The 27,213-nt window shown below is 41.1% G+C and overlaps 1 protein-coding gene across 5 annotated transcripts in view; it reads right to left on the reverse strand.

Moving 5' to 3' along the window:
* Positions 1–4,738: 4,738 nt before the first annotated feature.
* ST8SIA1 (ST8 alpha-N-acetyl-neuraminide alpha-2,8-sialyltransferase 1) overlaps positions 4,739–27,213 on the reverse strand; it is a 139,231-nt gene continuing 116,756 nt past the window's right edge. For all 5 annotated transcript variants that reach the window (XM_027449991.3, XM_027449992.3, XM_013102893.5 and 2 more), the window contains one exon: positions 4,739–15,804. In XM_027449991.3, the coding sequence (XP_027305792.1) occupies positions 15,318–15,804 (487 nt within the window). In that variant the 3' untranslated portion in view covers positions 4,739–15,317. The remainder of the gene's footprint in view (positions 15,805–27,213) is intronic.

The following is a 27,213-nucleotide window of genomic DNA, read 5'->3' on the forward strand; positions in this document are numbered from 1 at the left end:
TTGCACTTAGAAAATTTGGCTTGAAAATCTAAAGACGTCTAAACTTGGTCAATTAGATGTTCAGATATCTAGAATCGCCATTTGCTTTTTGAAATGTAGTAAAAATATCTTATGCAAGTATTAGACTGAGTACGGGGACATCCAGTCTAAGCAAGTGCAGTTCAGTTACACTGATTTGAGTGTAGAATGGGAACCTCTTTGACAAAATGGCTGTAATCTACTTGGGATTTCGATGTGAACCCAAAGTTGTTTCTGGGGGTTGTTCTGAGAAAGTAAAAAGTTTAGCCCCAGGTTAATCCTCAGACATACTACAAATAAAGTTGTCTTTCACTAACTAAGCTAAAAAGAGAAGGAACTGAGTAAACAGAATGACCAACATGACAGAAATATCAGATGAGGACAAGGAATGTAAATCTTGATGTGACAATAGACTATACAGGACAAAATAAAGAGGAGGAGGAAATGACCTTCATTGTTTAGAAATATTGAATTAGAGAATGTGAAAAAGAATAAAAAGAAGTCCCACGAGTGATATTTTAATTTCTTAAAATGGAGATATTTATTTGTTAAGTAAGTCCAAATTATAAATAGCATAACATTTACCTTTGAAAAGTTCCATCAAAATTAAACAAAACAATGAGCTTGTCCCTTCTGATCATGCTCATTAAGACTCTTCAGCTATGAAAAAAGGCATGAACTACTATAAAACTGCGATTTGTTTCGGTCCACTAGCATGAATATTATAAATAAGATTTCCTTATAAAAATCACATGAGATGCTTGTGGTATATTTTGTAAAATGTGACTAGAAAAAGACAACAAGGTACTGTTAATAAATAATACATTCAATAACAAAGCAATCTTTGCTATTGAGAGACATCTACACATATCGGGGTACACTCACTATGAAACCACCTGAAAAAAGAGACATTCTTCAAAGGAGCACTGCACACTACTTGAAAATGAACATATTCTATTGACATAATAGAAAATACATTATTGCCAGGCAAAGAAATTCAACCCCTTAGTCCTTGTAACAGTGTTAGCCATCAGCAAACATTTGCTACATTGGAGAGAATTAGATTGAAAACCTAATCACAAGACTCTAAACAGCAACACACTTTGTGATGTTTAAAACACTCAACACAAGTACCTTTGCCCCGAGTGTGCCAAAATGATGGTGATTCAAAGAGATGTTTACCCAAGTGCTCGCATCATTTTGACACACCACTCAGCCTGTAAAGCTTACATACATATTAAATGATACAATAAATGTTACATGTCAGTCACTGGAGGTAAAACAAATCCATGGAAGTACACAGCCTCAGAGGCATAATGGTTTGCTTATCCACTTTAAAACCATCTCAAGACATTGAACTACCACATCACCATCACATTTTTCAATAAAGTGGGTAAGATAAGAAGGAATGCAAATCAAAATACTAGCATAACCCAAAGGCAAAAATCACCAGATAACACTGAAGTCCCACACCACATTGCTCCTTTAGAAGTGATGTCATCAATAGCTGATGCCAGTCTTGTGCGAGAGAACAAAATCTGCAGTTATGCCCAGTTCCTAAAAGACTGTAAACACCTTGTTTGTCCTCCCTGTGCTCCTGTACACCAGCATTACTGTAATTGCCACAGACTGATCCCAAGTCAACTTGTGCCAACCAAACACTGAGTTCCTGCCAAACATGTGTGTGTGGTGTTTCAAATTAAGCTCTATTTCACCACTGATTCAAGTGTCACATACTTGAGCAGTCCACCAGAAGGAAGGCTAGCCCTGGGCAAACAAGCCTCCCCTCATAACCAGCCTTGCAAGTAGGGTGTCCTGGTTTCAGTTAGCACAGAATTATAAGTAATTTATAGTAAATTTTATTTTACTATTTTATTAATAGTAATATATACTATTATTTCGTATTATTTGAGGGAGAAGGCAGAGTGATCCAGGAGGATACAGGGGTGGTGAAGGAGAAAGGGAGAGTAATCAAGTAAGAAAAATTATCTTCCCCTTTTCCCTCCACAGATTGACTCTCTAATGGAGAAAAACAATAGGTATAATTGCTAATAGTTCCCAAGATACTGTTTCCAAAGTACAGAGTCCACGATGTTACTGAGTATAAATACCAAGTTAGAGTCATGACCAGATATCTTATCGTCTCATAAGCCATTGCTATAATACTCAGTACCATAATGATCTGAAACCAGGGCCCAGAGAGGATAAACAACACTACAGAGAGAAAATATGGAAAATAATGTACTATAATACTCAATTTGGAAAACAGGCGCAGCAGAGTTGAGATTAAAGCAATCAGCATCATGACAAGTGACTATTAAGCAGGTCTAATCCTTACACCTATTTTAGTTTAACACACTCTGATCAGATCTGCCGTTATCTCAACCTTTCGGGCCCCACGTTGGGCGCCAAAAAGGCTGTCGTGGTTTAACCCGGCCGGCAGCTAAACACCACGCAGCCGTTCGCTCACCCTTCCCCCTCCCTCTCTGGGACGGGGGAGAGAAATGGAGAGTGAAGCCCGTGAGTTGAGATAAAGACAGTTTAATAAGACAGGAAAATAATAATAACAAAAATAATAATAACAATAATAATAATAATGATACAATGGTGATAATACGAAAGTAATAGTATGTACAAACAAGTGATGCACAATGCAATTGCTCACCACCCGCTGACCGATGCCCAGCCTAACCCCGAGCAGTCCGGCCCCCTCCCCCCAGCTAGCCACCCCTATATATTGTTTAGCATGACGTCAGATGGTATGGAATACCCCTTTGGCTAGTTTGGGTCACCTGTCCTGGGTCTGTCCCCTCCCAGCTCTTACTGCACCCCCAGCCTGCCCGTTGGCAGGACAGAGCAAAAGGCTGAGATGTCCTTGGCTTAGTATAAGCACTGCTCTGCAACAATTAATGCATCGGGGTGTTATCAGCACTCTTCTCATCCTAAGCCAAAACACAGCATTCCACCAGCTACTAGGAAGAAAATTAATTCTGTGCTAACTGAAACCAGGACATAGGGTCAGATATAAAGCGGGAGGTCTGAGATGCACGGATGGTGTAACAGAGAAAGTGAGAGCAGGGACCTTGCAGCTACATGGGGACGCAAGCAGAAGCCTGTCAAGCTATGCTTTCTCTGCTGCTCTTATTCAAACAACCTACTTTGTTCCCAAAGCAAAACACCAGAGGCTCCCTAGGCCCCAGAGGCTGCAGCAGGCACCCTAAGCCCCTGTGACCAGGCAAGTATTTCAGGACTGCAATAAACCACAGTCACGTACTTCTTGGTCTGGCAGTAGATGTTAGAACTCTGCAGGCAGGAGACGCGTGACATGGCATCGTTAGTGAGCCCCACTGATGTCCCAGCCAATGCATCCCTGCCAGCCCAAGCCTGAGAGGTGTGATCTGATGGAAGTGCAGATACTCCCTTACAATGCTAACAGGAAGCATATCTGACCTTAGGAAGAGAGATACTCCTCTTGTGAGTTTGCTTATTAACATTGTAATGGTAAAGCTTACATTACCAGAATCTGAGTCTGGTCATAAAAAAGGAGATAGAGTGAAGAGAATACAGTTGTCTATAAATTTCTAGAAATATCTTCTTTCCATTCACACATTTCTTTTCAGTGTTTTCACAACACAGAGCTCATACTAATAATCCACCTCATGGACACAACATTAAAAGAAAAACACATGCAGTCTTTTACATTCAGCATCCACGTGCTACATTTCACAGTTCATTATCAAAGTCAATGTACCACTCTAGAAAAAATCACAGCGAGGCACCTTTAATTTCCTTCATATCTTTGTTTGTTTGCTTTTCCCTTGAGCTTTCAGAAATAGCCAGATGGAACCAGCACTGGCACAGGTTAAAGCAAGGTGTGTTGTATAAATAGGAAACATAATATCTAATAAGTCCTGAAAGTTACACATGAAGGCAGATTTTCTGTGTCACCTTGAACTGCCAGAGCTGTAAATGACTCTACATTTCATTTGCTAACTTAGATACCCAAATTTGTCCTTGAATACATTTTATTAAAAATGTAGGTTTCTAAATGAGAAGACGTATCTACGCTATGCTTGAGTGCAAAATAAGAGCTCACAGCAAACGTTTGAAATTTGCACATTCAAACTTCTTGACCTCAACCTGTAAGGGGCTAAAGCATGGCATGTAAATGCTTTGCACCATCTTCCCTTCTACAACAAAGGAAGAAGGGTAGTAATTTGGTTACCACAGCAGTTGCACATGAAGTTTCTTCTGTTGTTAAAAGAAGCCCAGACACTTGCTGGCTTGTCCCTCAGCATGCTCAGGAGGCTGCAGCTCAGGTCCCAGGGCAGGATGAGGATTTGCTTGGCCAAGGGCTGGTCCCCAGCGCCTGGCACTGGAAATGAGCTGCTCATACCAGCCATCAGCCCCTAGCACTACCTCAATCTCTGCACAACACAAGGTGCAGCCCCAGCAGCAGTCCTGAGCTTTGCCCAAAGCCCCTAGAAGTTCACAAGCCAGGAGTCAGCCCCCCAGCACAGCTGTTGAAGTCAATCACTCAAGAAAAGTGCTAAACCCCCTTCATCTAAAATGCAGAGTACTAGTAGCTCTGGAGAGGAACAGAAATCTTACAAAGTGCAATTCCTGTACATTACACTTGGAAATAACTTACGTATTGGACACACAGAAAGCATAGGCTAATTCCCACGTGAAAAAAAATATGCAAGTGCTCTCTCAGATGATAGATGTGCATTCTTCTTATTTAGAGATAGGAAATTACATTGTATGTTTGATATACATTTCTCATGAGAATCTGCAAGACAGTCAGAGTTGAACAAACAAAAAACAAACAAGAATGTCAATGAATACATGTACCAAAAACACAAAGACAAGTAGACATGCTGATTTCAGTTGTTTACGTCCTTTTCTAATCTAGTAACTGTTGTGAGACATACAATGAAAATAAAAAACATTTTCACATCTCAGTAGTGACAGGCCAATATTATGAAGGTTTATTAAAGAATCCTTTTGTATTGAGGTTGAAATTTGGAAATGAGTTTGCATTTTACTGATGCCAGATTTGACTATGGGTGTACAAAGATTAATGCAAAAATTCAAGATCTGACTGCAGGCAATTTAAGCTGAAACCTGGACACTTACAGGCAGACTGAAATAAATAAATAAGAAAGACAATTTCTTCCCTGCAAAACTTATCAGAAAATAAAAACTGTATTGGAATAGCAGAAGGAAAAAGATCATATCATTGCATTATCAAAGTCTAAAAAAAATTATTTGACAATGAGTGGAAATACCAGTAGCCTTCAGATCCACCACAGACTAAATTACCAGAGGATATCTAATTCTCAGATACAGTTACTCAATGGTGAGGTTTCACACTGAAGCAAAACCCTTTTTTCATTTTCATCCAGCTCACACAATATACTTGGCAGACTGAGCAACACACGCATCACTTCTATGCAACTTACAGAAATGGTTTCTCATATAGGACATGACTAAGGTTATAATTTGATTTCAGACTGTGATACCTTAGTGCAGCAGATGTTTGAAATGCAGTAAGATATTTGCCTTACAACAACAACCAAGAATAGCAGAAAACACTCATGGTCTGCATTTGTAGGGGGGAGGAAAAAAAAGCAAAAAACAGTAGCTTACAGAATAGGTACCTTTAACTAAGCAGCATAACCTGGCACCACTTTAAAACAGCTTTATTTAAAATTTTTATAGGATTAATTCCCTCAGGTTTGAGAACAGACAGATGATTAAAATCTATGCAATTCTATTGATTTGATTGGAGTTGGAGTGGTAGAAGAGAGTGGAGAATTTGGCTTATAAATTAGGGTCTGGGCAGAGAGAAGAAAACCTGTTTTTCTCATTAAAATTCATGAGTTTTTCACTTTCTTACAAGCTATGCATTATCTGAAGGTAATGTCCTTCTTGCACCTACTAACCATGAGGGTGGATTTTAACCTGGAAGCATAAATTCAGTCAAAGAAAAATCGCTGTTTGCTTGCTTGTTTTAGCATTCAAAAAAGATAAATCTTAGTATTTTGTAAAATATATTTTTGGTGTTTTGTTTTGTGTTGTTTCACATTACTTTCAGAATGTAAGTTAACTAACTCTTAGAACATCTCTTAGTGAGCTAAATGTAATCCCCATTCACCTGAGAGAGCAACCACAGCAGGAAGAAAGATATCAAACACTCAGAGAAGTGCCACCAGAAATAAGAAAGACTCTGTTTTACTTTCTAGTTAATACAGTAATTAATACTAGAAAGACATGAAATGCTGCATACAAGCTTAGTCACACTCAACATTAATAAACCTAAAATGTTCTGTTTCTGTGTTGTGTTTTTAGATTTAGTGCCTAGAGGAAAGTTCACTGCAGTCAATAAACAGAGCAGAGGAAATTTGAAACAACTTGTGGACTTAGCAGGTTTCCTCCCCAGTACCACAAGAACTGAGAAAATGAAAAGTGAGAGAATAAAGTCATAATATCTATTAATAACTTTAAGTCTCAGTTCATCAAAGATATTGACATATAAGCTTGTATCTCCTCTTCACCACAGAGACTGCTTTCTTTCTTTTTTTATCTCGGTTTTGATCTTCATCTAGTTCTTTAGACACCACTACTAAATGGCAGTACATAAACAGACTTCAGAAGACCTGAACCACTCTCCTGAGTTGTTTTCTCTTTTTTTTTCTTGACTTGAGTAGCAAAGCTGGAAGTGCTGAATAGCTTGAAAACCACTTGGTCAGTTACTAATGTGTTATAGCAAAAAAAAAAAAAATTAAGGGCTGGGGGGGGGGGTAGTGGGGCTTTTTCATATACAAATGGGTGATTTTTTTTTCAATAAATTATTTAAAAGTAATTCTTAAATATACACAGCAGAGTTTGAGTTATAAACTGCAGTCTATTATCTGTTTTATATTTGTATAACTGTGTGCCTATATATTATTTGGATAGTTTACAAACACCTCTAAAAAGGATAAATAAGAGTTTTGATTGATGCTTCAGTCTGTTTTTAATGCAAGGTGAAGAGCATGAACAAAGCAAAAGTCTCCTATTTCTGCTTGCACAGGGTAGAATTTTTGAAAATGCTTATGGGTTAGTAATTTCAAGAGCACTGAATGCTGACCTAATTCAATATTGGCTCAATGGAGATTTCATTATTCATATAAATAAAAACAGTGTTTTTTGGAAGTCCTTGCCCTATGCATCATCAGATGTTCACCTTTCATTGTCCCCTTCACATATGTAAGTCTCATACTCAGATAAAGCGGCTTTAATACACTGATAGTGCAACAGTATGACCACAGAAGACTCATTTTAAGTCACTTCAATGTTCATTTCAGTTTCCAGCACATTCAAAGCCCAGTCCTTTAAAGCTGATCAACATGTGATCTTCAGGATTGAAGTCCATACTTGAGGAGCCCTCACATAACCAACAAAAGCCACTCAGGATAGAGGAGACGCTGAGCAGGCAGAGCTGCAACTAACATCTTTTCTTTCCTGCCAGTGCCATACACTCCATACCGCCTGCTGAAACTCTGCAACTCAAGAGGCAGCACTCAACATGCATGTTTGCAGGAGTCCTGCCAGACTACTCCAAAACAGCTTTCTCCTATAAAGTAGACATCTTCTGTCAGATTTGCTGAGCACACTAAATGCTATGAATATTTAAAAGGAAAACATGCACTCTTGAAAAAAAAAAAAAAAAAAAAAAAAAAAAAAGGAGCATTTATTTTCAATGTAGGGATAAATAGGAATAAGTAGGAATAAAGCATTCAAGCATTTTCTACAAATATATATATAAATATATACGTATGCAGAGAAGACAAAGAAGATGGGCTTATAGCACTCTTGCAGCATGGTGAGATCCTGGTCTTGAGATCTCCAAGACTCAAACCTGGGTCTCAGTCCTCCAGATGACGTTTTTACAATCAAAATGCCCATTCCTCTGTGCATCTGCTTTTAGTGAAAATGTTTCCTTTACTACATAGGTAATCAAACAAAAACAAAGCTTCTCATGGAATATGTAGATTTCCTAGCTTCTTGTTAAGAATTTAGTCTAAAACACATTATGCCTCCATAATTGCCCCTTCCAGAAAGCAGAAAATGAGGCAACTCATCTTTGCTATGGGCCCCATCTGACCAAAACAATTCATTGAATGTACAATTAGAAATCACCATGAACTATTCAAAAGGTACTTTCATGTTTTATTGAACAGAGGCTTATTCATAAACCCAGAGAACAATTATTTGTGGTGATGCTTTCTTAAGCTGCTTTGGATTCACTCACAATAGTTTTATCTAGTCTGAAAGAAACTTGAAAGGTGAAGACACCAAACAACACAGCAAATTCTAGGTGGTTTGTGTGCTACTGTTTAATTTTCCTTAGAGGAACCAAAATAGGATAAATATTCATCTCAACAAAATGCTGACCGACTCAACAGCAGCAGGGAGTACCTGGGGATTATGTTAAGGAACTTTTGAGACTTGCCATGGATCAAAAGTGTTCCAGGGTGAGAAGCAGGCTGGTTTCCAGATAGATCCTTTCCAGCAAGCCCAGCACTTCTGGCTGTGAAGAAGGAGAATGCTAACCTTGCAGTCCTCTAGGACCTGCTCTGCAATGGCACTTGCTGAATCGCACCCACAGCAGAACCAAATGGAGTCGCTCCAGTGACTGCCCAGCGCCAGCCGCAAGCAGCAGTCCATGCTGTCCTGACCATGCCTGCTGACACACAGGTGAGGACTACTTGCTGAACACTGCCAGTGCTGAACTCAACGCTCAGCTGAACTCCTCAGGCCAGGCTGGTCTCATCTATGCAGGCTGTGGGGAACGGGTCTCAGATGCCCAACAAAGCCACAGCAATATATGCTTATAAGCAAACTGTGTGGCACTGGCAAAAAAAAAAATAAAAAAAAATCCTTATGTCTTGCCTTTCACCACTTAGCCTTACAAACACAGCTGGGGCGTTTTCACAATCCTATGGAGACCTCAATAAATATAGCCCATGTTCAGGAAAAGCACGAATCACCACCTGGAGGTGCCCATCTCTCTCCTGACTGCAGAGAACCCACACAACCATTTTCAATTAATAACACTTTTTTTTTTTTTGAACCTCTTTTCACAGCTGAAAAGACAGAGCGAGATTCATTTTTAAGTCTATACATTAAGCTAAAGAGGCTGAATACACTAGGGCTCAACCTGCTGTAATAAAAAATGAAGGAAATGAATAATCAGGGAGGAATAAGTAACTGTTTAACTTCTCGTTGCTGCCAAGGAAATATCAGCTAGGAAGAATAGGTTATGCCTCCTATTGGGTATTTATATTTCCTTTAGAAAAATGAGTTTGCTGGTATTTAACAAACAGGCCACTAGGTCTAATTGTTCTGTTCAAAAACTACTAAACAGTCAAACATACAATAAATTCCAAATGACAAATTCTGGGAATTCAAGGAGCAGAAGTTATTCTACAATTGGTAAGAAAAACACAGCCTTCTTCAATCCTCTTTTCGTTCTCCAGTGATAGAATTATCATTACCTAGTAGAAGTCATATTTTCAACTTGCAGCTAACTCTTATTGGATATACCAATTGCTTTTGAAGAACACATGGTTCAAAATGATGAAGTATATTAGCTAACTTCATGGCTGATTTTTTTAATCACACTTCTAAGCCCAATGAGGATGGTCAGTAGAAAGGAGATGGCAAAGAGGTCCTTTAGGATGACCTGGGGCATAAATACAAGCCAAGATGATCCCAGATGGAGGTCTGAAGGGAACACATGATATTCGATGCAGATCCCATTACAGAGGTCACAGCACACCAGTGCAGCCACAGCCACCAGAACATCCCCTAAATAGCCACAGAGCAGGGGACCAGGCATTTCAGAACAAGGTTTGATGTTGTTTTTTTAGTAAGAAACATCATCTAACAGAAATCTCACCGTATCCTTTCAAGAAGGAAATGGTGACTCAGGATAATAGTCCATTATACTTTTGTTTCAAGGGAAATGGAAGGAGAGATGGATTCTTTGCCATCATACTTCCATTGTATTTCCTTTTCTGTTTAATAATTTTCCCTATCTCATAGCAATAGTTGCCATCGCATTTTGCTTTGCTGCCTTCCTGCAGAAAACCTTAGGTAGGTCATAGGCAGTCCATTTTTCAAAGTCATTAACAAAACAAAATGTTCTAAAGTTGCTTAGAACTGGGGATCTTTATCAAAAATTGCTACAGTCCAATTTGTTACACCAATGATGTGATCTTCATTTTTTCCATCCTCATCCAGCTCTTCAGGAACTGCTTATCCTTTGTATAACCTGGACTTGTTCCAATACTTACTAATCTATCAGGCTAAAGAAGAAAACCAAAGCAGGCAGCAGATGATGAGATAGCATTCACCTCCTTCACTGTCCTCTTTTCTAGATCAAAAGTTTCCTCATGCCTATTCTCATTGTTAATTAGGGGATAGAGTGAGCCAGATATTAAGCCAGTTCCATGAATATGTATGGAGGATTTTATGCAACTACCACAGTACAGAGATTCAGTTTAAAATAGCATATTCTTTGCTTAGCTTCAGTTTCCACAAAGATGCAAACTCAGCACTGAATATTACAACAGATGAGGGGAAATGGCCTCTAGTTGCACTAGGGGAGGTTTAGGTCAGATATTAAGATAAATTTCTTTTTCTCAAAGGGTTGTATGGCACTGCAACAGGCGGCCCAAGGAAGTGGTTGAGTTACCATCCCTGGAGGTCTTCAAGAAACGTGTAGATACAGAACTTAGTAGAGTGGTTTAGTGGTGGGCTTTAGTACTTGGTTAAAGGCTGGGCTAGGTATCTTAAGAGGTCTTTTCCAGCCTGAATGATTTTATGATTCTATGACACCACTCCGATGTCACAGGTGAAACAAATGGTGAAAGTGTTTGAGTCAAAAAAAAAAAAAAAAAAGCTATATTCTAGAGAAGTTAAGCTGTAACAAAGGCTTGGACCTTTGGCTTCTGTAGTTGTTTCACCCCAAACTTGATAATTTTCATATCAGCAAAAATACAGAAATACAGCATTCACAAAGAAGAGTTTTTTAAATTTTAGAAAGGTCTGTGTGAAATTTATAAAAAAATTTATTCTCATGAGCACATATAATCATTTTTTACGATTTTAGTCTGCTGGATTATCTGTTTTAGAGTGAGCTTCAAAATATTCATAATAAACAGAAAGGAGGAGTTTTGCATAGCTTTAGAACAAGTTTATACATTGGCCTTATTTTACTCAAAAACACACAAGTACCCAAAAAGATTGTGCCTAGAGTGATTTCAGTGCCAAATATCCCCCATGCACAGTTCTTGTAAAGGGTTTTAATTCACTCATCTTACAAATAATTGGCAGTACTTCCTATGCAGAGCAATGATTCCAATATTTCTGTATCTTGGCACCTCTATGATAAAATTAATAACTAAGAACCTTAGCAAATTGTTTGGCAAGCCCAAACTAGTTTTTATCGAAGATGAACTGCAGTAGCTTTTAACCTGGCACAGACTTGTGCAGCTCTAGCTGCACAAGTTTCCAGAGAAACTCAGCGGCTAGCAGTAGAAATAAAGGCGATAAAGCAGGGAATTTCACCAATAAAATCAAGATTTCAATTCACTTAAAGGAAAATTCACTTGAAGGCAAGGCTGGATGGGGCCTTGGCCAACCTGATCTAGTGGGTGGAATCCCTCCCTGTCTATGGCAGGGGCAATGGAGTTAGATGATCTTTAAGGTCCTTTCCTACCCAAGCCATTCTATGATTCTATGAAAATATAGCAACACAAGACTTAAGGGCACTATTATCAGTGGGATGAAATCAACCAATAGGAAAATTCCAGAATTATGTAATTACTCTGTCTAAAGTTTGCTATAATTGTGAGATGCTGATTTCTCTTGGTTAATGCCTATATTAGCCTCCTGGGTCTGACTGCACCTGTGCTTGAACAGCAGTCTTATTCTGTGGTGTAGCCTTCCTCCCAAAATGGGATACTTTTTCTATCCCTTACATGTAATTCTACATTTCATATCCTATACACGTGACCCACTTCCCCTAGACCTAAACCAGGTAAGTCTCACCCTAAGCAACAGACAGGGTGCACTGCATTAACTCCGAGATTTTTGTCAGGCAGCTGCCACTTTCACATTCCCAGATGCTTTTTCATTTTCTCTGTGACTGCTCTCGCCACAAAATACTTACAGTACCCTCCTGTATCCCATTTTTACTTGTAGGTTAAAAGTCTACTTGCTGGCCAGTGTCTGCATGGATTGACAAATCAACCAAGCTGGTATTTTTTGAGTTCACACTGTAGACTTGCTCTCAAAAGGGACATTTATTTTTGATTCTCTTCTTTCCTAAGTTGACAGTCTTCTGAAAGTTACAGAAAATTATTTATCCTTGAAGCCTTTACTTCCCTGATAAATAAGGTTGTCATCTGAAGATGCAGTTATATTCACTATAGTTAAATGCAAATACAGCTAGAATTATTGATTTCTTCAACACCAGCCACACTTACCACACATCGCTTGGGTCTCTTCTGTCCCCATGATTTTTTTAAACCTATCATCTTGCAAACCTCAGTATTGCAGACATCAAAAGAGACTCACAAAGACCACAGGCTACAGGTTCAGTCTGCTTCAGTCTTACAGAGACAGGGAATGAAACAGCCCCAGATACCCAAGGTACTGGTTGCACATAAACAAGACATGTTATGAAATACTGCACTGAGTATGAAGTCATTCCTGTGAAAACCCTCACTTTCTCTTCTTCTACTACTCAGATTATTTTCCCAGAAAAAGGGAAAAAAGATTTCCAAAGTGCTGGATAACCATCAGAGGGGTTCAAAACTGAATTCCCAAGCACTGGTACAAATGCCAAATGGTGACTGGCGGAGAGGCAGTTCTCACTACTTTCCTCATTCCCCTGCAAACCCAAGGAAACATTGCCATCCTTCTTAAGTGCCATCTTAAAACATGTTTTGACAGTTGTTTTCACAGATAACATCTTTAAAGCACCAGGAAGTGCAAAGCTTGATACATCTAATAAAAACCATATAGGCACCTGTTCTTCAAGAAAGGCAGCTCTGTAAAAATTTGCCAGTAAAGAAAATATTTTGCTTTCAAATCCTTCCTTGCTGAGTATCCACATTATAGACAAGACAAACATAACCCAAGTGAATGAATTATCAAGTGATGTGATATTGGTCTGTTAATTGTACTTTTAAAAAAGCATAAGCAAAAGTGGACTGTAATAAAATGGGTTATAGAAGCACATTCAGATTTTATCAGAACAATCTCTAAAGCAGCATTTAATCCAAATCTCCACTTCGCAGTTTAGAACTGCACTGTAATTCTGTGGAACAATGCCCACTTTATGCTTGGAATATTCACATTTAGAAAGATTTTATTCTGAAACACATTTAAAAAGCAAAATAGTAATTTTTTTGTTTGTTTCAGTGTCCTACATAAATAGTCAAATTATTCATATTTAAAGAAGAGCCAAGTTTTTTTTTTCTTTTTTTTTTTGTTTTGTTTTTTAATTATATCCATATAACTTGCAGCTGGTAGTCTACAAAGAGAGAGGTGTTAACACATGATAGGACACATCCCCCAGAACGCTAGCATTTTGGAGCTAAAACAGGTAGCAGAGGAAATTGTTGTGGAAACCTGATGACCGTTTTGTTGTTTCAACACTTTGACTAGAATTTCAGCTAGTAATGATAGAAGAAAGAGAACATTAGTTTGGATTTTAAAGTTAATGGTGATAACATCTTGCAGCTGAAATCGCACTGTGGACTGAGCTGGTTTTCTCTTCTTGTCCTACAGTGCTAAACCAAAGCAAACAAACCAAAAGATTTCTCATTTATATGGCAATAGGATCATCTGCTGTCCAAGTAATACCCAAAAATAAAACAGTCCTTTAGGCACTGTACTGACCGGAGCAGCCGGAGTGCAATGTGCACACTTATGTAACTTACTGATTGCAAGGAGAAAGGCAGCATTACGTAAGTGCCTGCCTTTTCCTTGCATATTTTTTTGTTTGTTTGTTTGTTTGTTTGTTTTTTCTTGCTGGCTATGTATTTTTTCAGTGCTCCCAAAAGATGTTTTATTTTTCAGACTCTCTTTAACAAGAGACAATCTTGCAAGAAAAGTACAAGTCTTTAAGGCTAATGTTACAATCCAAACAGAAGAGCTAGTTGCACAAAGAGAAAGGATTTTCAAAGTTTCAGCTCATTTTAAATGACACATTCATTTCTGCAGTTTTTCTGCTTCAAGCACATGGAGAACCTCATTCTGCATTCCACTAAAGACCTCAAATCCCCTTGATAGTCAGTGAACATCTGAAGTCCAAATGAACACAGAATTAATCACAAAGGCTGGACAGCAAAACAGGCCAGGAACAATCCCTGCTACAAAAGTCACTGTGGAAATCTTGCAGCAGGTCAACTGAAATCTTGTTGCACTTCACTTCTGCTTTTGTAACACAAGTTTTATTTTCAAACCAATTTCCCTTAGCCAGCTCTTGCCCATAGCATAGCATTAGCATAGTTATAAGTGCAATGACCTAAACTATCCTGATAAAGCCTACAACAGGGAGATACATCCATTCTCAGTAGCAGGGCATTCCCAGGACATTCTTCTACCAGATTCTTGACACCCTTCACTCTCCCAAGTTTTTGGAGCAGTTGATGGTACTCAGCTCCTCTGGCTTTCACACCTTTCCCCTTTCTTCCATTGGAAAACAGAAAAATGGAAAAAGAAAGAAACAAAGAATTTTGACAACACACACACTTTCCTCTATAGCCACCCCTGCCCCCCACCCCTCTCCACACACACAGAGGAAAATAAAGAGAAAAAAGGGAGGTTTTATGAGGAGCCAATCTGGAATGAAATGGATTTTTGTACAGACAGTCATATTTGGCACTGTCAGCAAAAGCTTGTGGGTGGCCCTGTTTCTCTCTGAGCCTTAATGCCCTTTTTGCACTGGTCATTTAAAAATATCACCCAGAAAGTTCAGCTGTGTCGCTTATGACATTATTTTCACAATACTGCTGAATGGACTTGATGGAGAGATTTGTTTCCCCCCACTCCAGTTCCATAAAACGCTATACATTAAGGACGTACTCCATTTGGCCTTCAAGTAGCATTTGTACGGTCCATGCAGATCCGTGATTACTTTCCCTTTAAAAAGAATCAACAGAAAAACAGAACTCTCCGTTGGAGAGCATGGAAATTAAAAACTATTTGATCTTCCAAACTGACTGCTACAATCCTTAGGCAGAAGACGTGACTAAAGGGTCCTCACATTGTTCTAGCTGCATTCTCAGTACACCACTTTTATGAAGGAACCAGAGCTGTAGAAATTCTTCCGGCATGGCATGAAATCCAGAATCAGGCAAGACATTGTCATAGTAATGATGGCTAATAAACTTCCCGTGCAGGTCCACTGAGAATGGCCAGAAGCCATAAATTGTTACTTCTTCACACAGACCAAGGGCAGCACTGACTAGGAAAAGTCCTGTGGAAAGACGTTTGGCATGGATACCTTTGCTCTTCCAGAACTTGCCAATGTCACGCAGGAAATTGGGGTTGGCAAAAAGCACTGCCTGCTTGGCACCGAAGTCCTCCAGGGTGTAGTAGACACGTAGGGAGGGTCCTGTCCCTGTCTTCATCGAGAAGGCTGGCATGTAGATGTAGCTGTGATTATACACCTTCACGCTGTCCACAAATGCTTTTCGAGACCAAAGCAGATTCTGGAACCTGTAAAACAAGAGAGAAAAGCATGTTGATAACACAAAACATTTTCTGCTTGTTTCAAAATCCAGCTATGAACTGCTCTTCATAAACAGATTTTTAGCTCATTGCACGTCTTTCCTGAACCCAGGGAAAGTCCTGACAAAATTCAATAATTTGTTTAGTCCAAAACCAGTATTTTATCAAGAATATAATCTTTCCTTGCCATATACTTCTGGACATGCCAAGATGCACAAGACATCTGGCAGGAAACTGTAGGCTGTACACACACACCAAGGCCTTCACTGATGTTTGACATTAAATAAACCACCTTCAGTAAATTATTAAAGTACCCTGAATAAGCACCACTGGAAGTAACTGACAGAATTGTCACCAGAGTGACAGGTAGAATCCAATACCTAAAGCACAAACTTGTTAAGTAATCAGAGCATTTGCTGTTCTGAGGTGTGGGCTACACTGGAGAATACCTCTGCATGAGAAATTCACTATGATTCACCCCTGATTACCTGTTTCCTCTCCAGAATCCACGTACTCTTCAAAGCACCAGTAGGTCATGATACACGAGCTTGAATAGGATGCCAGATGACCACAACAAGCACCAGATAAAATTACAGCTGAATGTAATTGCCAACTAAAAATACAGTTTCCACAGCATAGAAATGTCTCATGAACATGTCAAGTTCTTAGAAGTCTGCTCTGGCAGCAAACTCAAAATATTCATAGGAAGTGAAAAATTTTTTGTTGACATTTTCAAAGTGCAATATTTGGTCTCCGGATTTGCCCCAAGTTCCTTCAGATAGAATTAAAGTAGAGATGTTCTAAAGCAAACCCTCTGAGATCTGCATGGGTCTTCATTACTAAGTGTTCTTCTCTATAGACCAGCTCCTACTGCGCGGAGCAGATAACTTAACAAAACCCTTTCAAATAAATTGATTCAACCTGAACATACAAAGCAAATAATACTAATAAATTAAATAATAATAACAATAATAAAAATAATAATTTCATAACATTGAATTTGTCATTCTTTTCTGTAGAAAGAGATAAGATAAGTAGAAGGCCAGCCAAGACCAAAGTGCCCTAGCAAAAATTCATTGTCTGGCTCTGCCTTCTTGTATGGGCCCTCTCAGACCTTTAAGTAAGCATTACCCCAAACAGCTTTACCATTCTCTGTTCCCAGAACACCCTGTCAGATCATCAGGTCTAGGAGTTGGGCCAATCCTAGCAAAGCTGTTCCATTTTCATCAGGACACACAGTCACCGAAGGGGAAAATAATCTCTAGCTTAATATTTTCAATATTCACTTATACACTCAGACCCTGTCCTTATAACTCTCTAGTTGTTTATAAAAGGTAGAATAGGGTCTGTAGCAGGTTTTAGGAGTATCACTCTCCATGATGCAGGGAGCCCACTGGGTGGTGGGAGATGCAGGTTCAAACTTCCTTTCACAACACAGGGAACCTGAGCACACAACTCCCACTGTCTTGAAGCAATGGGGTCCTTTCTCCTTGGTGCAGGGGAAAAGAGACAGCCCCTCCGCCAGTCCTGGAAGTCGGGTTTAATCATGTCCTTTTCCACTTACAGCTGGTTAACAATTTTCACTTCAGATGGCAAATAGATATGGTTATTCTACAGCTGCATTATTCAGCAAATTTACTATTCACAGAAAAGCACTGTGCAGCTCTAAGATGAATACATTTAAAATGCTCAGATACAGTCATAGAAAGACAGGGCTGTCTCTGAATATTCATTTGCCATCATTGCCACAACACATTCACATTTATTCTACATGAATTTCCCAATATGCTTTAGAAGTAACAAGAAGTGAATGGCACTGCTATGATAATGGTGCACAGGGGGGGACTTCATGCAGGAGGGATGGCATTTGTCGCAAAATTGCAGGCCGTCCTTCAGGAACACCACTTCCTGGAAAACTGTGCCTTTTGCAAGTGATCTAGATTGCCAAGTTGCCAGGCGTCATGCCCAGTTCAACAGATGGACATTATACAGGTGGCCAGGAGCCCATGCAGAAGCATAAAACATGCTGATTATGGCTTGTCTGATAGCCTAAAACAGCCAAAAAGCTGCTGCCCATCTTGCACTCCTCATGAGGGGAGGTATCAGAAGCGAGTGAGATTTTCTGTTCCCTGTTTGTAAAAATAGGAGCTCTGTCCAGCTTTCTGACTTTTCACAGGCTGCTTAGAGACTGAGAAATCTAAGAACAAATGCTACACATTGAGAAGTTTTTAAGATACTGTACTTGAAGCTCAAGCATATTTTCCTTTAATAACCAATGCAGACAGGAAGTCCTGCAGGCAATCCCATTCCAGCAGTGGCTTTTGGGGCACAATACCACATCTTTCTCAGCAGACAGTGAGGACAGAGAGACCAGGAGGGCTTTTCCTCTGCATCTGATCAGCTCTGAGGCATATGCATGAATGTGACGATATGGTTTCTTCCTGCTTGACCTGGCATGAATGCTGCCATCCTGGTACAGTCCTCACATCCGGATGGGCACACAGACACCCTCCCTTGTGCCAATACTTTTGCCTGGCCTTCTTTGAGTAAGGAGCCACCCGTTCCTAGTTAAGTGTTTCATAGAATCACAGGTGGGTTGAGGTTGGAAAGGGCCTGTGGAGGCCATCTGGTCCAACCCCTGCTCAAGCTAGGCCACCCAAAGCAGGCTGCCCAGGACCACATCCAGGTGGCTTTTGAAGATCTCCAGGAAGGAAGGCTCCACAGCCTCTCTGGGCAGCCTGTGCCTGTGCTCCCTCACCTAGACAGCACAGAAGGGCTGCCTGGTGTTTAGGTGGAACCTCCTGTGTTCCAGTTTGTGCCCATTGCCTCTTGTCCTGGTGGTGGGCACCACTGAGAAAAGCTTGGTTCCATCTTCACTGCATCCTCCCTTCAGGTATTTACACACACTGATAAGAACCCTCTGAGCCTCCTCTTCTCCAGATTGAATAGTCCCAGCTCTCTCAGCCTCTTCTCATAGGAGAGGTCCTCCAGCCTCTTCATTACCTTGGTGCTTCTCTGTTCAACTTCCAGTCCATATCTGCTTGCCTCTATCTTACATGTTTTGAACATTCAGTATTCTCAGTGGCAGCTGTGCAGTTCCTCTGCATTCATGGGTCTTCAGAATAAACCTGTCAAATGATCCATCTCCTTGTGCAAGAGTGCATCTCAGACGACAACTTGGCTGTGAGCAAGAAGCAGTGAAACTGTTTTCAAAGTCATCCTCTGACCTTCTGCAGTCAAGCTCCTACAAACGCATGGCAGGTTGCCAGCATTTAGATAAAACTGGAGCTGGAATCTCCTGAGCCCTGAGCAGTACCTGAAGAAGACAAGAGCTGTTCGGAAATTTGCAGTAATGTGTCCCGGCAGCTTGACGGCAGCCCAGAGAGGCGACAATGACTGTGAACAGTGGTGAAAGCAGATCACAGCTTGCTCAGCCTGGGCGCTTCCCTTCCACTACACGCAGTAATGGCCAGCAAGCACATGAAAGCCTCAGCAACACATTTTCGTTGTCAGGTCCATATGACAGATCAACTTAAAAAGCACAACTTGCAACAGGCACATGTAGGCACAGCTGCATAGATATAAGAAAAACAAATTCCTTTATACGAGCTGTAAGGTTCCCTCAGATGTGGTTAGCTTTTTCAGAAAGAACAATGCATCCAAGAGAAAACTGCCAGAGACAGTGCATTGTTAAGACAATACAATCAAAGACTTAAGAGCATTAACTGTTTTGTTTTGTTTTGTTCTTAGTCTGTATTTAATGTTCTTATTGATGTCCTCTAGAAGATATTTGGGACATGGCTGCTCTCTGGTACTAAGACATGACTTCCATAACCGCAAAGAACTTGCTGCAGTGATATTGAGCTAACCTACTTGCAGCTAATAACGGCAGCATTTTCTCACATCTCAGTTTCTTTTTCATCTCCCATGAGAGCCGCTGTCTCATGCCTATGATGATATCTCAGTCACTTACTGTGTTGGCATCTGCAAAGTCACAAGTTCAGCATTCTGGATTAATTGCAAGTTGACTTACAAAAAAAAAAAAAAAAAGAGCTATGAAGGGAGCAGCAGCTCAAACACCAAAGAAATAGTGTATTATTTTAGAATTAAGATAAATAGAACTCAGGGGAATTGAGCATAAGGCCCATAAAGACTTGTGTATTTATCCCTATGTCAAGGGATAACCTTACAAATATTATTTAGATAATTTGATGTCAGCATTAGCCAGGAATGATTAAGCAATTTGCTGCAGCTGTTGGAATATGCTTACAGCTGGTGTCACGAGTCAGCTTGCAAGCACACACCTGAACCCATACTGCTGTGATACAAGAGTTTACTGCACTCAGTTCTGAGTGCTTTTGTGCTTTCAAATAGTGGTGCCCCTTTTAATGCCCTACACATTCATTCATATCATGCACTTCTTGATTATTCACCCCTTCAGGGCTCTTGTAGCCAATGTTACTGAACCATGGATTGTGCCTGAACTAACAGGACACTGGTTTCCACGCACCCATTCTCCGCATAGGCACTTTTGGCATGCATTACATGCAAGGTAGACTATTTTACTTGTCCACACGGGAAGACGGAAAAAAACACTTAAAGTACCATTAACTCACCCTATTTCTCATTTTATCCCAAATTCCCCAACTACACAAACCCTTGTTTACTTAGCCTAGGGAAAGCTACCTTACTTAAGATTCAGTATAATCCCATTAAGTCACTGGCAAAACCAGTGGTAGTATGCTCAGAGCTTCAAATAAAACAACAAAAAAATCAGGCATGCAATGCACTTGAGAGTGGTTAGGAATGGTATGAAGTAACAAGATCAATCATAAAGATTGATCATTAAATCAATAAAATCAGAGATGCCAAATATTCTTCATCAATACAGGAGCTTTTATTCTGGTGGTAGATCCCTATACGTTGCCTAATTTCATTTCAATTGCCTCTGCACAAGGAGCTCTCCCCTGTTCTCACTGTGGGTCCCTCCACAAGCAGCATGGTCACCCAGCTGAGAACTGACCACACTGGTGGGGTGATGCTATTCCCATCTTTTCCTTTCCCTTTGCTCTCCTCCCTCCCACACCTGATTGCCCTTTACAGACCCAAAGCCAGAAAATCTTCCACTCAGACTCTCAGTGAAGATGCTCCTTCCTCCCAGAACTCATGTTACTTCAGCCTTTATACACAGCTTGCCAAGACTCCATGCTGCCTCCTCTTTCATATGGACAGAGGCTTCCAACACTGACAAACCTGTGCTATGCTCTCATCTCCACTCCCAAAGATTAAAACAGATTAGCTTGATTTTCCTTCTGCACACCTTTTCAATGGCTTTTTTCCAGGTCGGGGATTACGTTCACTCCCACCATCAGCTCCAAAATCCCCAAAGCAAGGAGACACGCTCTTCCAACAGTGATTGCAGAATACATTTTTCTCAGACAGGCTGTTTTTTAACGACGTGCTGTCCTTACCAGATGACCTTCAGAATAATCTGATGCACACCAAGTCCAGTTAGACATTGCAGATATAGACTCTAATCCCTTTGAAGATGCAAGCTCATAGGACTGGATTCTGTATTAATTAAAGTTGTGGTATTTTTTTCCTAAACCTCCACCAATTACTGCTTTTACACAGTCATGCTGAGAATACTATATATATAGCCAAGGGAAAGCTGACTCTATTTTTCAATGAACATGGAGCTATCCTATACACCAAAGCAATGAAACATTAAAATCAGTGTTCACTGGTATTTTGGGACTGTGTGTGATCCTCATTCTGCCAACTCAAATTAGAATGTGCTTTTAATAGCTACTCTTTCCAAAACCAATAGAGCTAAACATCAATCCATTCTGTTGCCTGACAGTTTGAATCTTAGCTTTCAAAAGATGAGCTGTTCATCTTAGTTTGACTCTTTGAAGATTGTGGCTGCTATAATCACACAGAAGTGGAAGTAATATAAAAGGATAGGCAGAACAGCATGACTGTAAACTACTTGCATTGTAGAAATGAAATTGCTCCCTAGTATTTCTAAATCTTCTGAATATTTCACAGCACTTACAACTGAAATTCTGGAGAATGAGAAAACCAATGAAATGAGAACCAAAGAAATCAACCAGAAAAAAAGTTATAGAACTAAGCCTGATATTTTAGCATTCAGTTTTACTGGATTGCATGCCAGAGTGAGCCACTGAGAAGAAATGTAATCAGATCACACATTTTCTCAGGTTTTAAAGGAAAACAGAACTCTAACAGAACACGAATCTTATAGCAAAGCCGTTTCTGCTATCCTTCCCTTAAGTTCTAGAATAATAAATTTGGCCTGATCACTTTTGTTTCCTCTTTATACAGCTCCAGACATCTTAGGATTACCGCATAAAAATATTGAAAATACGGTCTTCAGAAAATTTACTCTTTATTAACATGCAGTCTCTCAAACAGTCCACTCTGTCTACGGACAGCAACCAAACAGGAAAAGAACAGTGCAGTATCCCCTGTACTTTTAGGTCTCTAACCCCAATGCTGTCCAGACTTGAGTCTCAAGAGATCACTGCCTGCTATAGCATTGCAGCAAAAACAAAGTTAGTAACATTAAGCTTTCCTGTCTGTTCATTCTGGCCTTAAATGCTTTATAACCCAAATATAAAACATATATTTTTACGTCTATGTTTACAGTGATGTAAGACTAATTCATAAGTGAGGACACTTTCTGGCAGGTATACTTGATTGTTTACTAAGCCTTCAACATCATGACCTCCTTAGCATATTAATAATTTTTGTATGTCAGTGAAGCTGACATTCAGCTATATCTTCTCTTCAACCCCTTATAGCTCTTTCCAAAGAAATTTGAATATAGAAAACCAACAATATTCGAATTAAAATGTTTCTTCTTAAAATGCCCTGTGCAACAAAAAGTGTAGATTGAAGAGAAATTATTTTAAGAAGTAAATGCTTTGATAGGCATTAGGACACAATTGTAGCTAGGATAGTTGGGGTTTTTGTTTGTTTGTGTGTGGGGTTTGTTTTGTTTTGTTTTTATGAATATGATCACCTAAGAAATGTTTTGTAAACTACAGTATATGGATCACTGGTGGTCCCTGAGGTCATATCACATTGCCTGCAGCTGGAGTGAAGATCTGTATTAAAGAATGTTGTCAACTAAAAGTCTGATAATTAGTTGTTCATAGGCCACAAGAATATGGGATGAATCTACAATATTTTAAACAGGGTAAAATAAATTTACAAAACTATAAAACCTGCAAAAATAGGTCCTTTACTAGCTGCTTCCCCTAAGCAACTTCACCTGTTCTGGCATCCCGGGGACAATAAGCATTGCTACTGAGCAGAGAACTAGCAGTCACCTGAATACAAGCAGAAGAGGTGAGAAATTGCTCTGGAGCAGTTAGGTTAGTGGAGGCCAGACACAAAGCAAAAAAGATGGAAAAAGAGTGAAACACACATTGACAATCCAATGGACAATAGATCTTGTCTTTGTCTTGTCTCTTGTCTGGACCCTTCCAGATCTTGGCACAAGAGTCCATGCCATCATTGAAACCTCTAGAAATGAGCCAGGAGTATTCAAGCCAGTCCAAGGACTGCAGGTGCCACTAGACTTTGAAGGCACCAGCTTCAGTGAGCTTTCAAAATGTCTCTTCTGAAAAAAAAAAAATTCTTCACTTTCATTTAATGTCAATTTACAGCAATATTTCTCCACAATTCCAGTGCTGTTCAATTCTGCCTAGAAACATTGGCAGATGTTTCTCAAGGCTTTCAACAGATGTTTGAGATGTGTTGATTTGCTGCACACTAGATCTTTGAAAGCGCCTACCACAGAATCACAGAATCACAGAATTTCTAGGTTGGAAGAGACCTCAAGATCATCGAGTCCAACCTCTAACCTAACACGAACAGTCCCCACTAAACCATATCCCTAAGCTCTACATCTAAACGTCTTTTGAAGACTTCCAGGGATGGTGACTCCACCACCTCCCTGGGCAGCCTGTTCCAATGCCTCACAACCCTTTCAGTAAAGAAGCTCTTCCTAACATCTAACCTAAAACTCCCCTGGCGCAACTTTAGCCCATTCCCCCTCGTCCTGTCACCAGGCACGTGGGAGAACAGGCCAACCCCCACCTCACTACAGCCTCCTTTAAGGTATCTGTAGAGAGCGATAAGGTCGCCCCTGAGCCTCCTCTTCTCCAGGCTGAACAAGCCCAGCTCCCTCAGCCGCTCCTCATAGGACTTGTTCTCCAGGCCCCTCACCAGCTTCGTCGCCCTTCTTTGGACCCGCTCAAACACCTCGATGTCCTTCTTGTAGCGAGGGGCCCAAAACTGAACACAGTACTCGAGGTGCGGCCTCACCAAAGCCGAGTACAGGGGGACGATCACCTCCCTAGCCCTGCAGGTCACGCTGTTTCTGATACAAGCCAGGATGCCGTTGGCCTTCTTGGCCACCTGAGCACACTGCTGGCTCATATTCAGCTGACTGTCCACCATCACTCCCAGGTCCTTCTCTGCCTGGCAGTTCTCCAACCATTCATCTCCCAGCCTGTAGTTCTGCTTGGGGTTATTGCGCCCCAGGTGCAGGACCCGGCACTTGGCCTTGTTAAACTTCATGCAGTTGACCTCAGCCCATCGGTGCAGCCTATCCAGATTCTCCTGCAGAGCCTTCCTACCCTCGAGCAGATCGACACACGCACCTAGCTTGGTGTCATCTGCAAACTTACTGAGGGTGCACTCAATGCCCTCGTCCAGATCATTGATGAAGATGTTGAAGAGGACCAGCCCCAGCACCGAGCCCTGGGGGACGCCACTAGTGACTGGCCTCCAACTGGACTTGACTCCATTCACCACGACTCTTTGGGCCCGGCTATCCAGCCAGTTTCTAACCCAAAGAAGCGTGCGCCAGTCCAAGCCAAGAGCAGCCAGTTTCTTGAGGAGAATGCTGTGGGAGACGGTGTCAAAAGCCTTGCTGAAGTCAAGGTAGACCACATCCACAGCCTTTCCCTCGTCCACCCAGCGCGTCACTTTGTCATAGAAGGAGATCAGGTTCGTCAAGCAGGATCTGCCTTCCATAAACCCATGCTGACTGGGCCTGATCGCCTGCTTGCCCTTCAAGTGCCGCATGATGACTCCCAAGAGGATCTGCTCCATGAGCTTCCCTGGTACTGAGGTCAAACTGACAGGCCTGTAGTTCCCCAGGTCAGCCCTCCGGCCCTTCTTGTAGATGGGCGTCACATTTGCTAGCCGCCAGTCAGCTGGGACCTCCCCCGATAGCCAGGACTGCTGATAAATGATGGATAGGGGCTTGGCCAGCACCTCTGCCAGTTCTCTCAGTACCCTTGGGTGGATCCCATCCGGCCCCATCGACTTGTGCACATCCAAGTGCCGTAGCAGGTCACCAACCAGTTCTTCGTGGATGGTGAGGGCCACGTCCTGCTCCCCATCCCCTTCCACCAGCTCAGGGTACTGGGTATCCAGAGAACAACCGGTATTGCTGCTAAAGACTGAGGCAAAGAAGGCATTGAGCACCTCCGCCTTTTCCTCATCTCTTGTAACTAAGTTTCCCCCCGCATCCAGTAAAGGATGGAGATTCTCCTTTGTCCTCCTTTTTGTGTTGATGTATTTACAAAAGCGTTTTTTGTTATCTTTAACGGCAGTAGCCAGATTGAGCTCCAGATGAGCTTTGGCCTTCCTAATTTTGTCCCTGCACAGCCTCGCTACATCCTTATAGTCCTCCCTCGTGGCCTGTCCACTTTTCCAAAGATTATAAACCCTCTTTTTTCTCCTAAGCTCAAGCCACAGTTCTCTGTTCAGCCAGGCTGGTCTTCTTCCCCGCTGGCTCATCTTTGGGCACATGGGAACAGACCACTCCTGCGCCATTAGGATTTGCCTCTTGAAGAGCGCCCAGCCTTCTTGGACCCCTCTGCCCTTCAGAACCGCCTCCCAAGGGATTCCACCAACTAGTGTCCTGAGCAGCCCAAAGTCAGCCCTCCGAAAGTCCAATACAGTGGTTTTACTGGTTCCCTTCCTGGCCTCGCCAAGAATAGAGAACTCCACCATTTCGTGGTCACTCTGCCCAAGACAGCTCCCGACAATCACACCCTCCACCAGTCCTTCTCTGTTTGTGAAGAGAAGGTCTAGCGGGGCACCACCCCTGGTAGGTTCACTAACCAGCTGCGTCAGGAAGCTATCTTCCACTTTCTCCAGAAACCTCCTAGACTGCTTTCTCTGGGCTGTGTTGTGCTTCCAGGATATGTCAGGGAAGTTGAAGTCCCCCACGAGTACAAGCGCTGAAGATTTCGCAACTTCTGTCAGCTGCCTGTAGAACTCCTCATCTGTCTCCTCATCCTGGTTCGGCGGTCTATAGCAGACCCCGACCAGGACACTAGCCTTGTTGTCCCTGCCGATCCTAACCCAAAGGGACTCAATCTTGTCATTCCTAGCCTCGAGTTCCACAACATCGAAAGACTCTCTAATATAGAGAGCCACACCGCCACCCCTTCTGTGCTGCCTGTCCCTTCTGAAGAGCCTATAGCCAGGCATAGCAGCACTCCAGTCATGAGACTGGTCCCACCACGTTTCCGTGATGGCAACCAAGTCGTAGCCTGCCCGCTGCACGATGGCTTCCAGCTCCTACCCTTTACTCTGCAACTCATACATGAACACCTGGGAAAGACTAAGAATATGACAAGTAAATTTGAACTCTGTCCACATCCAAGCATTTTTAGCTCCGAAGATTTTCTGATACAGGTGTAGTTTATCTGTGTAGTAAGCCCAGTGAATCTTACTTCCAAGTACTTGCCTAATATTTTCTTCTCTTCATCCTTGTAACCAATTATTTTACCAGTACATTCTTTCTTACAACATGATTGCCTTGATTCCTTTGTCAAAAGCCTTTTGAAAATCCAAATAGACTTCTACCGGCTATAGACAATCCTTATTCAAATACTTGGTGATCTATTCAAGAACTCTAAAAGTTTTACATGCTATAATTTCCCTTGGAGTCAACAGTGCTGACTCTCCACAAGAGCATGTATATTTATCCATATGTTCACTAATAATATCTTAAAATACAGTCTGTACTAATTGGGTTGGTACAAATATCAGGCTTACAGACCTATTTGAACTATTTTTAAACATCAGTGTTCCTTTGATACCTACTTATCTTCAAGTACCAAGGCAGTTTTAAGAGAGGAAACACACTACTGTTCCTTCAATACTCATGGGTGAGTCCAGTCCTGCTGTTTACTTTCATGTAATTAGAAGCATAGAAGCATTGAATCACAGAATTATTAAGGTTACAAAAGACTTCCAGGATCATCTGGTCCAACCATCCCCTCACCACCAATAGCACCCACTATACCATGTCCCTATGTGCCATGTCCAACCTTTCCTTGA

This window comes from Anas platyrhynchos, chromosome 1, assembly GCF_047663525.1.
Source record: "Anas platyrhynchos isolate ZD024472 breed Pekin duck chromosome 1, IASCAAS_PekinDuck_T2T, whole genome shotgun sequence".
NCBI lineage: Eukaryota > Metazoa > Chordata > Aves > Anseriformes > Anatidae > Anas > Anas platyrhynchos.